The sequence below is a fragment of the Melospiza melodia genome, chromosome 15 (genome assembly GCF_035770615.1).
Source record: "Melospiza melodia melodia isolate bMelMel2 chromosome 15, bMelMel2.pri, whole genome shotgun sequence".
NCBI classification, from domain to species: domain Eukaryota; kingdom Metazoa; phylum Chordata; class Aves; order Passeriformes; family Passerellidae; genus Melospiza; species Melospiza melodia.
In genome coordinates, this window is record NC_086208.1 from 3,597,590 (window position 1) to 3,614,528 (window position 16,939).

The following is a 16,939-nucleotide window of genomic DNA, read 5'->3' on the forward strand; positions in this document are numbered from 1 at the left end:
ATGGGGATGAAGATGAGGATGAGGATGGGATGAGGATGAGACAAAGATGAAGATGAAAGGTGAAGATGAAGATGAACATGAGGATGAAGATGAAGATGGGGATGAGGATGAAGGCTGAAGATGAGGATGGGGATGAAGGTGAGGATGAGGATGGGAATGAAGGATGAGGATGAAGACGAAGACGAAGATGAAGGGTGAAGATGAAGATGAAAGATAAGCACGAAGGTGAGGATGAAGATGAGGGTGAAGATGAGGATGGGAATGAAGGATGAGGATGAAGAGGAAGAGGAAGATGAAGATGAAGGGTGAAGATGAAGATGAAAGATAAGCACGAAGGTGATGATGAAGATGAGGGTGAAGATAAGGATGAGGCTGAGCCTCCAGCGCCATCTCGCGGCCGTGCGCGGCGGGAGCGGGAGCGGCGCTCTGGGGTGGGGATGCAGCCCCGGTTAATTAAAGGCTCCCGTTAATGAGCTGCCGTCACGCGGGGCTCACAGCACACCCCGGACCCACCCGCGGTGTCCCCGCTGTGGGACACCGGGAAATGCGGGGACAAGGCTGGGACAGGGGGACAGCGGGGCTGGGCACGGCCCCGGAGGGATCTGGGGTGACCCAGGAACCCCCATTTGATCCCAGCAGGGATTTGGGGTGATCCTCTCCTTAGGGGCTGTCGCTTTTTTCTCCTTTTTTTCTCCTTTCCTCTCTTTTCCTTTCCTTTCTTTTCTCCTTTCTCCTCCTTTCCTTTTATTTTCTTCTTATTTCCTTTTCCCCTCTTTCCTCTTTTTTCTTTCCTTTTTTCCCCTCTTGTTTTTCCTTCTTTCCTTCCTTTTCCCTTTTTTTTTTCCTTCCCTTTCCCTTCCTTTCCTTTTTTCTTTTCTCCCTTTCCTCTTTTTCCTTTCCCTTCCTTTTTTCCTTCCTTTTTTTCTCTCTCCTTTCCTTCCCTTTTTGTCTCTTTTCCTTTATTCTTTCTCCCCCTTTCCTCTCCTTTCTTTCCTTTTCCCCCCTCTTTTCCCCTTCTTTCCTTTCATTTCCATTTCCTCCCTCCCTTTTTTCTTTCTCCTTTTCTCTGATTTTTTTTTCTCCTTTCTTTTTTCTTTTTTCTTTTTTTTCTTTTTTTCTTTTTTCTTTTTTCTTTTTTCTTTTTTCTTTTTTCTTTTTTCTTTTTTCTTTTTTCTTTTTTCTTTTTTCGTTTTTCCTTTTTCTTTTTCCCTTTTTCCTTTTTCCTTTTTCTTTTTTCCTTTTTCCTTTTTCCTTTTTCCTTTTTCCTTTTTCCTTTTCTCTTTTCTTTTTTCCTTTTTTCCTTTTTTTCTCTTCTCTTTTTCCTTTTTCCTTTTCTCTTTTCTCTTTTCTCTTTTCTCTTTTCTCTTTTCTCTTTTCTCTTTTCCCTATTCCCTTCTTCTGTTCATTTCATCCCTCCTTTTTTTTTCCTTCTTCTTTCATTCCTTCCCTTTTTATTCCCTCCCTTTTTTTTCCCTCTCTCTTTTCCTTCCCTTTTTTCTCCTTTCCTTTAAATTTTTTTCTCCTTCCCTTCCCCTTTTTCCCATTTTCCCTTTCATTTTCCCCGCTTTCTTTGAGGCGAGCTCCTCCCGAGCCTTATCTCGGCCTGGCAGGCGGGACGGGGAGAATTCCAGCGCCTCTCAGATCCCACAAACCTCCGCTATCAGCAGCCCCAGCTCCGGGAACGCTCCCAATTAACCCCCGAGCCAATTAACTCCGGCCTGGAATTGGGATGAGCGAGTTCAGCCCGAGTTCCATCAGATAAACCCCAGGGCTGAGGGGAGAAACTGCAAAAAAATTCAAATTTCTCCCCCGGGGAATTGGGAAAGCGCCGGGATTTCAGGGGAAGGAGGGGAAAACAGCGTTTTCCCCACGGGATTTTGGTTTCCCCCTTGTTTTTCCTGGATTTTTCCCCGCATTTTTCCCCCTTTCCCCATCTTTCCCCTATTCCCACTCATTTTCCCCCTTTTCTCCACATTTCCCCGCTTTCCTCTTCCATTTCCCCTCATTTCCCCACTAATTTATCCTCCATTCCCTCCCCCTCATTTCTCCCACATTCTCCCCCCATTTTCCCGCACTCTTCCCATATTTCCCCCCTCATTTCTCCCATTTTCCCCAGTTCCCCCCATTTCCTCACATTCTCCACCAATTTCCCCCTCATTTCCCCCATTTCCCCCCATTCCTCCCCCATTTACCCCCAGATTTCTCCCCATTTTCTCTGCATTTTCCCCACATTCTCCCACATTTCTCCCCATTTCCCCCATTTTTCGCCTCATTTTCCCCCTAATTTCCCCCTCTCATTCCGTCCCTTTTTTCCCACTTTTTTCCCCCATTTTCCCCTCAGTTTTCCCCAGATTTCCCCCTTAATTCCCCCCCACACGTTCTCCCCCAATTTTCCCCACATTTCCCTCCTCATTTCCTTCTCATTCCTTCCCCATATTCCCCACATTTTTCCCAATTTCCCCTTCATTTTTCCTCATTTCCACCGCCAATTTTTCCCAGATTCCCCCCACCTCCATTTTCCCCTGAATTTCCCCACATTTCCCCCCTATTTTTCCCACATTTCCCGCCCGTTTTCCCAGATTTTTTCCGGATTTTCCCCACATTCCCCCTCCATTTTTTCCCACATTCCTCCCTATTTCCCCCTTAATTTTCCCCCCATTTCCTCCCCATTTTCCCCACATTTCCCCCTCAATTTTCCCCAGATTTTCTCCTTAATTTTCCCCCCACACATTTTCCCAGATTTTCCACCCATTTTCTCCAAATTCCCCCCCACACACTTTTTCCCACATTTTCCCAGATCTCCCTCCCATTTCCCTCTACATTTTCCCAGGATTTTCCCCATTTCCCCCCCCAATTTTCCCCAGATCTCCCTCCCATTTCCCTCTACATTTTCCCAGGATTTTCCCCATTTTCCCCCCCAATTTTCCCCAAATCCTCCCCCCCCCAGTTTTCCCAGATTTCTCACCCATTTCCCTCGGATTTTCCCCCCATTTTTATTCCCCATTTTTTCCCCCATTCCTGCCTTGCTTGGAATTCCTCTCTCCAGGGATCCCCGCCCCAAATCCCCGCTGGGATTTCCTGGCTCAGCGGGATAATCCCGGGATAATTCCGGGATAATCCCACGGGGGGAGTGGCGGCCCTAATTCCCCAATTGTTGGGAAGATGGGATAAACTTCCATTTACATATCTGAGGAAAAAAGGGGGGAAATGAGGATTAAAAGAGATCAGAGAAGGGGAAAAAAATCCATTTTTTTCCCTTTTATTTTCGCCTGTCACAGCTCGTGAGGCCCTGGGGAATTTGGGATGTCTTCATTTGCTCAGATATTCCCGTGGGATGGAGGGTGGATTCAAGGGGAAATAGGGAAAAAAATCTGGGAAAAAATGGGGGGAAAATCCGGGGAAAATGAGGGGAAAGTAGGGGGAAATGGAGGAGGAAAATGGGGGGAATATGCAGGGGGAATCTGGGAAAAATAGGGGGAAAATGTGGCAAAAATGGAGGAGGAAAATGGGGGGAAAATCAGGGGGAAAAGGGGGGGAATAAAGAGGGAATATGGGAAAAAATAGGGACAAAATGTGGGAAAATGGGGGGGAATTTGTGGGAAAATGTATGAGTAAATGGGGAAAAATGGGGGGAAATGTGGCAAAAGTGGGGGGGGGGAGAATGTGGGGAAAATGTGTGGAAAAATGTGGGGGGAAATGGGGGAAAAATGTGGGGAAAATGTCTGGGAAATGTGGGGGGAAAATAAGGAGGAAATGTAGAACAATGTGGGGGAAATGTGGGAAAAATAGGTGGAAAATGTGGAGAAAATCTGGGAAAAACAGGAGGGAAATGTGGGAAAATGGGGCAAAATTGGGCAAAAGTATGGGGAAGAAGTGGGGAAAATAGGAGGAAATCCAGGAAAAATGTGAGGGGAAATGGGAGGAAATCTGGAAAAATGGGGGAGATGTGGCAAAAATGAGGGAGGAGATGAATGTCAGGAAAAACATGGAGAAAATCCTGAAAAACAGGGGAAATGTGGGAAAAGTATGGGAAAAATGGGAGGGAAATGGGGGGAAATCTGGGAAAAAATGTGGAAAATGGGAAAATACTGCTTTCCCCCCTCTATCCCTAAAATACCCCCAAATCTTCCGGTTTTGGGGGCACTTTGGGGCCTTCTGGGGTGGTTTTGAGGTCGATTTCCCATCCCGCCTGCAGAGGGATCCACGGAAACCCCACGGAGCGATTTGTTAAACAAATATTAGGAAAAAAAAAACCTAAATAAAAAAAAAATAAACATTCGGGATGAGCAAATGTGGAAAGGAGCGGGAATGGATGAAAGGACCCCAGAGCTTCAGAGGCTCGGGAAAGATCAGGGAAAAAAAAGGAATAAATATTCAAAAGTGGAATTTCAAAGCGGCGTTCCCGGCCTTTCATCCCGGCCTCCCGCAGGAGGCGGCGGCGCCGAGAGATCCGAGGGGAATTCGGGGGAAAGATGGAGCGGAAAATGCCTGGAAAATCCCAAAAACTGCGGGGAAATCAACCCCAAAGCGGGCTGGGATGGGGAGGGATCGGGGTGGGGCTGGAATTTATCCTTGTAGGATATGGGGTCACCTGGAATTCATCTAGGTGGGGTTTGGGGTCACTTGGAATTTGTCCAGGTGGGTTTGGGGTCACCTGGAATTTATCCAGGTGGGATTTGGGGTCACTTGGAATTTATCCAGGTGGGTTTGGGGTCACTTGGAATTTGTCCAGTTGGGTTTGGGGGTCACCGGGAATTTATCCAGGTGGGTTTGGGGTCACCTGGAATTTATCCAGGTGGGGTTTGGGGTCGCTTGGAATTTGTCCTTGTGTTTTGGGGTCACTTTGATTTTATCCAGGTGGGGTTTGGGGTCACCTGGAATTTATCCAGGTGGGGTTTGGGGTCACCTGGAATTTATCCAGGTGGGTTTGGGGTGACTTGGAATTTATCCAGGTGGTTTTGGGGGTCACTTGGAGTTTATCCAGGTGAGTTTGGGGTCACCTGGAATTTGTCCAGGTGGGGTTTCGGATCATGGGGAATTTATCCAGTTGGGGTTTGGGGTCACTTGGAATTTACCCAGGTGGGTTTGGGGTCACCTGGAATTTATCCAGGTGGATTTGGGGTCACTTGGAATTTATCCAAGTGGGGTTAGGGGTCTCTTGGAATTTATCCAGGTGGGGTTTACAGTCACCTGGAATTTATCCAGGTGGGTTTGGGGTCACCTGCAATTTATCCAGGTGGGGTAAGGGTCACCTGGAATTTATCCAGGTGGGTTTGGGGTCACTTGGAATTTATCCAGGTGGGTTTGGGGTCACTTGGAATTTATCCAGGTGGATTTGGGGTCACTTGGAATTTATCCAGGTGGGATTTGGGGTCACTTGGAATTTGTCCAGGTGGGGTTTGGGGTCACTTGGAATTTATCCAGGTGTGTTTGGGGTCACTTGGAATTTGTCCTTGTGGGATTTGGCGTCACCTGGAATTTATCCAGGTGGGTTTGGGGTCACTTGGAATTTATCCAGGTGGGATTTGGGGTGACCTGGAATTTATCCAGGTGGGTTTGGGGTCACTTGGAATTTATCCAGGTGGGTTTGGGGGTCACCGGGAATTTGTCCAGGTGGGTTTGGGGTCACTTGGAATTTATCCAGGTGGGTTTGGGGGTCACTTGGAATTTATTCAGGTGGGATTTGGGGTCACTTGGAGTTTATCCAGGTGGGGTTTGGGGTCACTTGGAATTTGTCCAGGTGGGTTTCAGGTCACCTGGAATTTATCCAGTTGGGGTTTGGGATCATTGGGAATTTATCCAGGTGGGTTTAGAGTCACTTGGAATTTATCCAGGTGGGATTTGGGGTCACCTGGAATTTATCCAGGTGGGTTTGGGGTCACTTGGAATTTGTCCAGGTGGGGTTAGGGTCACCTGGAATATATCCAGGTGGGATTGGGGTCGCTTGGAATTTGTCCTTGTGGAATTTGGGGTCACTTGGAATTTATCCAGGTGGGATTTGGGGTCACTTGGAATTTATCCAGGTGGGGTTTAGGGGCACTTGGAATTTTTCCAGGTGGGATTTGGGGTGACCTGGAATTTATCCAGGTGGGGTTTAGGGTCACCTGGAATTTATCCAGGTGGTTTTGTGGTCACCTGGAATTTGTCCAGGTGGGTTCGGGGTCACTTGGAATTTATCCAGGTGGGTTTGGGGGTCACCTGGAATTTATCCAGGTGGGGTTTGGGGTCACTTGGAATTTGTCCAGGTGGGGTTTGGGGTCACCTGGAATTTATCCAGGTGGGTTTGGGGTCACTTGGAATTTTTCTAGGTGGGATTTGGGGTGACCTGGAATTTATCCAGGTGGTTTTGTGGTCACCTGGAATTTATCCAGGTGGGTTTGGGATCACTTGGAATTTATCCAGGTGGGGTTTGGGGTCACCTGGAATTTATCCAGGTGGGTTTGGGATCATTGGGAATTTGTCCTTGTGGGATTTGGGGTTACCTGGAATTTATCCAGGTGGGTTTGGGGGTCACCTGGAATTTATCCAGGTGGGGTTTGGGGTCACCTGGAATTTGTCCTTGTGGGATTTGGGGTAACTTGGAATTTATCCAGGTGGGGTTTGGGGTCACCTGGAATTTGTCCTTGTGGGATTTGGGGTAACTTGGAATTTATCCAGGTGGGTTTGGGGTCACTTGGAATTTGTCCAGGTGGGGTTTGGGGTCACCTGGAATTTATCCAGGTGGGTGTGGGGTCACTTGGAATTTTTCTAGGTGGGGTTTGGGGTCACCTGGAATTTATCCAGGTGTGGTTTAGGGTCACCTGGATTTTATCCAGGTGGGATTTGGGGTCACTTGGAATTTATCCAGGTGGATTTGGGGTCACTTGGAATTTGTCCTTGTGGAATTTGGGGTAACTTGGAATTTATCCAGGTGGGGTTTGGGGGGCACTTGGAATTTATCCAGGTGGGTTTGGGGTCACTTGGAATTTGTCCAGGTGGGTTTGGTGTCACTTGGAATTTGTCCAGGTGGGGTTTGGGGTCACTTGGAATTTATCCAGGTGGGATTTGGGGTGACCTGGAATTTTTGCAGGTGGGATTTGGGGTGACCTGGAATTTATCAAGGTGGGTTTGGGGTCACTTGGAATTTGTCCTTGTAGAATTTGGGGTCACCTGGAATTTATCCAGGTGGGTTTGGGGTCACTTGGAATTTGTCCAGGTGGGGTTTGGGGTCACTTGGAATTTATCCAGGTGGGGTTTGGGGTCACCTGGAAATTGTCCTTGTGGGATTTGGGGTCACTTGGAATTTATCCAGGTGGGTTTGAGGTTTCTTGGAATTTATCCAGGTGGGTTTGGGGTCACTTGGAATTTGTCCATGTGGGGTTTGGGGTCACTTGGAATTTATCCAGGTGGGTTTGGGGGTCACTTGGAGTTTATCCAGGTGGGGTTTGGGGTCACCTGGAATTTATCCAGGTGGGTTTGGGGTCACCTGGAATTCATCCAGGTGGGATTTGGGGTCACCTGGAATTTATCCAGGTGGGGTTTAGGGGCACCTGGAATTTATCCAGGTGGGTTTGGGGTCACTTGGAATTTGTCCAGGTGGGTTTGGGGGTCACCTGGAATTTATCCAGGTGGGTTTGGGGTCACCTGGAATTTGTCCTTGTGGGGTTTGGGTCACTTGGAATTTATCCAGGTGGGACTTGGTGTCACTTGGAATTTATCCAGGTGGGTTTGGGGTCGCTTGGAATTTGTCCTTGTGGAATTTGGGGTCACTTGGAATTTATCCAGGTGGGGTTTGGGGGGCACCTGGAATTTATCCAGGTGGGTTTGGGGTCACTTGGAATTTGTCCAGGTGGGGTTTGGGGTCACCTGGAATTTATCCAGGTGGGTTTGGGGTCACTTGGAATTTGTCCATGTGGGGTTTGGGGTCACTTGGAATTTATCCAGGTGGGGTTTAGTGGCACCTGGAATTTTTCCAGGTGGGATTTGGGGTCACCTGGAATTTATCCAGGTGGTTTTGGGGGTCACTTGGAGTTTATCCAGGTGGGTTTGGGGTCACCTGGAATTTGTCCAGGTGGGGTTTCGGATCATGGGGAATTTATCCAGTTGGGGTTTGGGGTCACTTGGAATTTATCCAGGTGGGTTTGGGGTCACCTGGAATTTATCCAGGTGGATTTGGGGTCACTTGGAATTTATCCAAGTGGGGTTAGGGGTCTCTTGGAATTTATCCAGGTGGGGTTTACAGTCACCTGGAATTTATCCAGGTGGGTTTGGGGTCACCTGCAATTTATCCAGGTGGGTTTGGGGTCACTTGGAATTTATCCAGGTGGGTTTGGGGTCACTTGGAATTTACCCAGGTGGGGTTTGGGGTCACCTGGAATTTATCCAGGTGAGATTGGGGTCAGTTGGAATTTGTCCTTGTGGAATTTGGGGTCACTTGGAATTTATCCAGGTGGGATTTGTGGTCACTTGGAATTTATCCAGGTGGGTTTGGGGTAACTTGGAATTTGTCCAGGTGGGTTTGGGGTCACTTGGAATTTATCCAGGTGGGGTTTAGGGGCACCGGGAATTTTTCCAGGTGGGATTTGGGGTGACCTGGAATTTATCCAGGTGGGGTTTAGGGTCACCTGGAATTTATCCAGGTGGTTTTGTGGTCACCTGGAATTTATCCAGGTGGGTTTGGGATCACTTGGAATTTGTCCTTGTGGTTTTGGGGTCACCTGGAATTTATCCAGGTGGGTTTGGGGTCACTTGGAATTTGTCCAGGTGGGGTTTGGGGTCACCTGGAATTTATCCAGGTGGGTGTGGGGTCACTTGGAATTTTTCTAGGTGGGATTTGGGGTGACCTGGAATTTATCCAGGTGGTTTTGTGGTCACCTGGAATTTATCCAGGTGGGGTTTGGGGTCACCTGGAATTTATCCAGGTGAGATTGGGGTCAGTTGGAATATATCCAGGTGGGATTGGGGTCGCTTGGAATTTGTCCTTGTGGAATTTGGGGTCACTTGGAATTTATCCAGGTGGGATTTGTGGTCACTTGGAATTTATCCAGGTGGGTTTGGGGTAACTTGGAATTTGTCCAGGTGGGTTTGGGGTCACTTGGAATTTGTCCTTGTGGTTTTGGGGTCACTTGGAATTTATCCAGGTGGGTTTGGGGTCACTTGGAATTTTTCTAGGTGGGATTTGGGTTGACCTGGAATTTATCAAGGTGGGTTTTGGGTCACTTAGAATTTTTTCAGGTGGGGTTTGGGGTCACCTGGAATTTATCCAAGTGGGTTTGGGGTCACCTGGAATATATCAAGGTGGGTTTGGGATCATTGGGAATTTATCCAGGTGGGGTTTGGGGTCACCTGGAATTTATCCAGGTGGGTTTGGGATCATTGGGAATTTGTCCTTGTGGGATTTGGGGTGACCTGGAATTTATCCAGGTGGGTTTGGGGGTCACCTGGAATTTATCCAGGTGGGGTTTGGGGTCACCTGGAATTTATCCAGGTGGGTGTGGGGTCACTTGGAATTTTTCTAGGTGGGATTTGGGGTGACCTGGAATTTATCCAGGTGGTTTTGTGGTCACCTGGAATTTATCCAGGTGGGTTTGGGATCACTTGGAATTTGTCCTTGTGGTTTTGGGGTCACCTGGAATTTATCCAGGTGGGTTTGGGGTCACTTGGAATTTGTCCAGGTGGGGTTAGGGTCACCTGGAATATATCCAGGTGGGATTGGGGTCGCTTGGAATTTGTCCTTGTGGAATTTGGGGTCACTTGGAATTTATCCAGGTGGGATTTGGGGTCACTTGGAATTTATCCAGGTGGGGTTTAGGGGCACTTGGAATTTTTCCAGGTGGGATTTGGGGTGACCTGGAATTTATCCAGGTGGGGTTTAGGGTCACCTGGAATTTATCCAGGTGGTTTTGTGGTCACCTGGAATTTGTCCAGGTGGGTTCGGGGTCACTTGGAATTTATCCAGGTGGGTTTGGGGGTCACCTGGAATTTATCCAGGTGGGGTTTGGGGTCACTTGGAATTTGTCCAGGTGGGGTTTGGGGTCACCTGGAATTTATCCAGGTGGGTTTGGGGTCACTTGGAATTTTTCTAGGTGGGATTTGGGGTGACCTGGAATTTATCCAGGTGGTTTTGTGGTCACCTGGAATTTATCCAGGTGGGTTTGGGATCACTTGGAATTTATCCAGGTGGGGTTTGGGGTCACCTGGAATTTATCCAGGTGGGTTTGGGATCATTGGGAATTTGTCCTTGTGGGATTTGGGGTTACCTGGAATTTATCCAGGTGGGTTTGGGGGTCACCTGGAATTTATCCAGGTGGGGTTTGGGGTCACCTGGAATTTGTCCTTGTGGGATTTGGGGTAACTTGGAATTTATCCAGGTGGGGTTTGGGGTCACCTGGAATTTGTCCTTGTGGGATTTGGGGTAACTTGGAATTTATCCAGGTGGGTTTGGGGTCACTTGGAATTTGTCCAGGTGGGGTTTGGGGTCACCTGGAATTTATCCAGGTGGGTGTGGGGTCACTTGGAATTTTTCTAGGTGGGGTTTGGGGTCACCTGGAATTTATCCAGGTGTGGTTTAGGGTCACCTGGATTTTATCCAGGTGGGATTTGGGGTCACTTGGAATTTATCCAGGTGGATTTGGGGTCACTTGGAATTTGTCCTTGTGGAATTTGGGGTAACTTGGAATTTATCCAGGTGGGGTTTGGGGGGCACTTGGAATTTATCCAGGTGGGTTTGGGGTCACTTGGAATTTGTCCAGGTGGGTTTGGTGTCACTTGGAATTTGTCCAGGTGGGGTTTGGGGTCACTTGGAATTTATCCAGGTGGGATTTGGGGTGACCTGGAATTTTTGCAGGTGGGATTTGGGGTGACCTGGAATTTATCAAGGTGGGTTTGGGGTCACTTGGAATTTGTCCTTGTAGAATTTGGGGTCACCTGGAATTTATCCAGGTGGGTTTGGGGTCACTTGGAATTTGTCCAGGTGGGGTTTGGGGTCACTTGGAATTTATCCAGGTGGGGTTTGGGGTCACCTGGAAATTGTCCTTGTGGGATTTGGGGTCACTTGGAATTTATCCAGGTGGGTTTGAGGTTTCTTGGAATTTATCCAGGTGGGTTTGGGGTCACTTGGAATTTGTCCATGTGGGGTTTGGGGTCACTTGGAATTTATCCAGGTGGGTTTGGGGGTCACTTGGAGTTTATCCAGGTGGGGTTTGGGGTCACCTGGAATTTATCCAGGTGGGTTTGGGGTCACCTGGAATTCATCCAGGTGGGATTTGGGGTCACCTGGAATTTATCCAGGTGGGGTTTAGGGGCACCTGGAATTTATCCAGGTGGGTTTGGGGTCACTTGGAATTTGTCCAGGTGGGTTTGGGGGTCACCTGGAATTTATCCAGGTGGGTTTGGGGTCACCTGGAATTTGTCCTTGTGGGGTTTGGGTCACTTGGAATTTATCCAGGTGGGACTTGGTGTCACTTGGAATTTATCCAGGTGGGTTTGGGGTCGCTTGGAATTTGTCCTTGTGGAATTTGGGGTCACTTGGAATTTATCCAGGTGGGGTTTGGGGGGCACCTGGAATTTATCCAGGTGGGTTTGGGGTCACTTGGAATTTGTCCAGGTGGGGTTTGGGGTCACCTGGAATTTATCCAGGTGGGTTTGGGGTCACTTGGAATTTGTCCATGTGGGGTTTGGGGTCACTTGGAATTTATCCAGGTGGGGTTTAGTGGCACCTGGAATTTTTCCAGGTGGGATTTGGGGTCACCTGGAATTTATCCAGGTGGTTTTGGGGGTCACTTGGAGTTTATCCAGGTGGGTTTGGGGTCACCTGGAATTTGTCCAGGTGGGGTTTCGGATCATGGGGAATTTATCCAGTTGGGGTTTGGGGTCACTTGGAATTTATCCAGGTGGGTTTGGGGTCACCTGGAATTTATCCAGGTGGATTTGGGGTCACTTGGAATTTATCCAAGTGGGGTTAGGGGTCTCTTGGAATTTATCCAGGTGGGGTTTACAGTCACCTGGAATTTATCCAGGTGGGTTTGGGGTCACCTGCAATTTATCCAGGTGGGTTTGGGGTCACTTGGAATTTATCCAGGTGGGTTTGGGGTCACTTGGAATTTACCCAGGTGGGGTTTGGGGTCACCTGGAATTTATCCAGGTGAGATTGGGGTCAGTTGGAATTTGTCCTTGTGGAATTTGGGGTCACTTGGAATTTATCCAGGTGGGATTTGTGGTCACTTGGAATTTATCCAGGTGGGTTTGGGGTAACTTGGAATTTGTCCAGGTGGGTTTGGGGTCACTTGGAATTTATCCAGGTGGGGTTTAGGGGCACCGGGAATTTTTCCAGGTGGGATTTGGGGTGACCTGGAATTTATCCAGGTGGGGTTTAGGGTCACCTGGAATTTATCCAGGTGGTTTTGTGGTCACCTGGAATTTATCCAGGTGGGTTTGGGATCACTTGGAATTTGTCCTTGTGGTTTTGGGGTCACCTGGAATTTATCCAGGTGGGTTTGGGGTCACTTGGAATTTGTCCAGGTGGGGTTTGGGGTCACCTGGAATTTATCCAGGTGGGTGTGGGGTCACTTGGAATTTTTCTAGGTGGGATTTGGGGTGACCTGGAATTTATCCAGGTGGTTTTGTGGTCACCTGGAATTTATCCAGGTGGGGTTTGGGGTCACCTGGAATTTATCCAGGTGAGATTGGGGTCAGTTGGAATATATCCAGGTGGGATTGGGGTCGCTTGGAATTTGTCCTTGTGGAATTTGGGTCACTTGGAATTTATCCAGGTGGGATTTGTGGTCACTTGGAATTTATCCAGGTGGGTTTGGGGTAACTTGGAATTTGTCCAGGTGGGTTTGGGGTCACTTGGAATTTGTCCTTGTGGTTTTGGGGTCACTTGGAATTTATCCAGGTGGGTTTGGGGTCACTTGGAATTTTTCTAGGTGGGATTTGGGTTGACCTGGAATTTATCAAGGTGGGTTTTGGGTCACTTAGAATTTTTTCAGGTGGGGTTTGGGGTCACCTGGAATTTATCCAAGTGGGTTTGGGGTCACCTGGAATATATCAAGGTGGGTTTGGGATCATTGGGAATTTATCCAGGTGGGGTTTGGGGTCACCTGGAATTTATCCAGGTGGGTTTGGGATCATTGGGAATTTGTCCTTGTGGGATTTGGGGTGACCTGGAATTTATCCAGGTGGGTTTGGGGGTCACCTGGAATTTATCCAGGTGGGTTTGGGGTCACCTGGAATTTATCCAGGTGGGTGTGGGGTCACTTGGAATTTTTCTAGGTGGGATTTGGGGTGACCTGGAATTTATCCAGGTGGTTTTGTGGTCACCTGGAATTTATCCAGGTGGGTTTGGGATCACTTGGAATTTGTCCTTGTGGTTTTGGGGTCACCTGGAATTTATCCAGGTGGGTTTGGGGTCACTTGGAATTTATCAAGGTGGGTTTGGGGTCACTTGGAATTTTTCCAGGTGGGGTTTGGGGTCACCTGGAATTTATCCAAGTGGGTTTGGGGTCACCTGGAATATATCAAGGTGGGTTTTGGATCATTGGGAATTTATCCAGGTGGGGTTTGGGGTCACCTGGAATTTATCCAGGTGGGTTTGGGATCATTGGGAATTTGTCCTTGTGGGATTTGGGGTGACCTGGAATTTATCCAGGTGGGTTTGGGGGTCACCTGGAATTTATCCAGGTGGGGTTTGGGGTCACCTGGAATTTGTCCTTGTGGGATTTGGGGTAACTTGGAATTTATCCAGGTGGGGTTTGGGGTCACCTGGAAATTGTCCTTGTGGGATTTGGGGTCACTTAGAATTTATCCAGGTGGGTTTGAGGTTTCTTGGAATTTATCCAGGTGGGTTTGGGGTCACTTGGAATTTGTCCATGTGGGGTTTGGGGTCACTTGGAATTTATCCAGGTGGGTTTGGGGGTCACTTGGAGTTTATCCAGGTGGGGTTTGGGGTCGCTTGGAATTGGAATTTATCCAGGTGGGTTTGGGGTCACTGGAATTCATCCAGGTGGGATTTGGGGTCACTGGAATTTATCCAGGTGGAATTTGGGGTAACTTGAAATTTTTCCAGGTGGCATTTGGGGTCACCTGGGAATTTATCCAGGTGGGTTTGGGGTCACTTGGAATTTGTCCATGTGGGGTTTGGGGTCACTTGGAATTTATCCAGGTGGGTTTGGGGTCACTTGGAATTTATCCAGGTGGGGTTTAGGGGCACCTGGAATTTTTCCAGGTGGGTTTGGGGGTCACCTGGAATTTATCCAAATGGGTTTGGGGTCACCTGGAATTTGTCCTTGTGGGATTTGGGGTCACTTTGAATTTATCCAGGTGGGACTTGGGGTCACTTGGAATTTATCCAGGTGGGTGTGGGGTCACTTGGAATTTATCCAGGTGGGTTTGGGGTCACTTGGAATTTATCCAGGTGGGTTTTGGGGTCACTTGGAATTTATCCAGGTGGATTTGGGGTCACTTGGAATTTATCCAGGTGGGTTTTGGGGTCACTTGGAATTTATCCAGGTGGGGTTTAGGGGCACCGGGAATTTTTCAGGTGGGATTTGGGGTGACCTGGAATTTATCCAGGTGGGGTTTAGGGTCACCTGGAATTTATCCAGGTGGTTTTGTGGTCACCTGGAATTTATCCAGGTGGGTTTGGGATCACTTGGAATTTGTCCTTGTGGTTTTGGGGTCACCTGGAATTTATCAGGTGGGTTTGGGGTCACTTGGAATTTATCCAGGTGGGTTTGGGGGTCACCTGGAATTTATCCAGGTGGGTTTGGGGTCACTTGGAATTTGTCCAGGTGGGGTTTGGGGTCACTGGAATTTATCCAGGTGGGTGTGGGGTCACTTGGAATTTTTCTAGGTGGGGTTTGGGGTCACCTGGAATTTATCCAGGTGTGGTTTAGGGTCACCTGGATTTTATCCAGGTGGGATTTGGGGTCACTTGGAATTTATCCAGGTGGGGTTTGGGGTCACCTGGAATTTGTCCTTGTGGAATTGGGGGTAAATTGGAATTTATCCAGGTGGGATTTGGGGTAACTTGAATTTATCCAGGTGGGTTTGGTGTCACTTGGAATTTATCCAGGTGGGTTTGGGGGTCACTTGGAATTTATCCAGGTGGGTTTGGGGTCGCTTGGAATTTATCCAGGTGGGATTTGGGGTCACCTGGAATTCATCCAGGTGGGATTTGGGGTCACCTGGAATTTATCCAGGTGGGGTTTAGGGGCACTGGAATTTTTCCAGGTGGGGTTTGGGGTTCCTGGAATTTATCCAGGTGGGGTTTGGGGTCACCTGGAATTTGTCCTTGTGGGGTTTGGGTCACTTGGAATTTATCCAGGGTGGGACTTGGTGTCACTTGGAATTTATCCAGGTGGGTTTAGGGTCACTTGGAATTTATCCAGGTGGGTTTGGTGTCACTTGGAATTTGTCCAGATGGGGTTTGGGGTCACTTCGAATTTATCCAGGTGGAATTTGGGGTAACTTGGAATTTATCCAGGTGGGTTTGGAGTCACTGGAATTTATCCAGGTGGGGTTTAGGGTCACCTGGACTTTATCCAGGTTGGGTTTGGGATCATTGGGAATTTATCCAGGTTGGGTTTGGGACATTGGGAATTTATCGAGGTGGGTTTGGGGTCACTTGGAATTTATCCAGGTGGGTTTAGGGGCACCTGGAATTTTTTGCAGGTGGAATTTGGTGTCACTGGAATTTATCCAGGTGGGATTTGGGGTCACCAGGAATTTATCCAGGTGGGTTTGGGGTCACTTGGAATTTGTCCTTGTGGAATTTGGGGTAACTTGGAATTTATCCAGGTGGGTTTGGGGGTCACCTGGAATTTGTCCTTGTGGTATTTGGGGTCACTTGGAATTTATCCAGGTGGGACTTGGGGTCACTTGGAATTTATCCAGGTGGGTTTGGGGGTCACCTGGAATTTATCCAGGTGGGTTTGGGGTCACCTGGAATTTGTCCAGGTGGGTTTGGGTCACTTGGAATTTATCCAGGTGGGTTTGGGGTCACTTGGAATTTGTCCTTGTGGAATTTGGGGTCACCTGGAATTTATCCAGGTGGGGTTTGGGGTCACCTGGAATTTATCCAGGTGGGGTTTGGGGTCACCTGGAATTTGTCCCGGTGGGTTTGGCGTCACCTGGAATTTATCCTTGTGGGATTTTGGTGTCACCTGGAATTTGTCCTTGTGGAATTTGGGGTCACTTGGAATTTATCCAGGTGGGTTTGGGGTCACTTGGAATTTATCGAGGTGGGTTTGGGGTCACCTGGAATTTATCCAGGTGGGTTTGGGTGTCACCTGGAATTTGTCCAGGTGGATTTGGTGTCACTTGGAATTTATCCAGGTGGGTTTGGGGTTACTTGGAATTTTTCCAGGTGGGATTTGGGGTCACTTGGAATTTATCCAGGTGGGATTTGGGGTCACTTGGAATTTATCCAGGTGGGTTTGGGGTTACTTGGAATTTATCCAGGTGGGTTTAGGGGCACCTGGAATTTTTCCAGGTGGGATTTGGGGTGACCTGGAATTTATCCAGGTGGGTTTGGGGTTACTTGGAATTTATCCAGGTGGGTTTGGGGGTCACCTGGAATTTATCCAGGTGGGGTTTAGGGTCCCTTGGAATTTGTCCTTGTGGTTTTGGGGTCACCTGGGATTTATCCAGGTGAGTTTGGGGTCACTTGGTATTTGTCCTTGTGGGGTTTGGGGTCACTTGGAATTTATCCAGGTGGGTTTGGGGTCGCTTGGAATTTATCCAGGTGGGTTTGGGGTCACTTGGAATTTATCCAGGTGGGATTTGGGGTCACCTGGAATTCATCCAGGTGGGATTTGGGGTTACCTGGAATTTATCCAGGTGGGTTTGGGGTCACTTGGAATTTGTCCAGGTGGGTTTGGGGGTCACCTGGAATTTATCCAGGTGGGGTTTGGGGTCCCTTGGAATTTGTCCTTGTGGTTTTGGGGTCACCTGGGATTTA

General features: G+C 48.4%; 1 protein-coding gene across 1 annotated transcript in view; it reads left to right on the forward strand.

Moving 5' to 3' along the window:
• Positions 1-311: 311 nt before the first annotated feature.
• CCDC33 (coiled-coil domain containing 33) overlaps positions 312-16,939 on the forward strand; it is a 29,005-nt gene continuing 12,377 nt past the window's right edge. The window contains exon 1 of the mRNA XM_063170131.1: positions 312-431. Within this exon, the coding sequence (XP_063026201.1) occupies positions 312-431 (120 nt within the window). The remainder of the gene's footprint in view (positions 432-16,939) is intronic.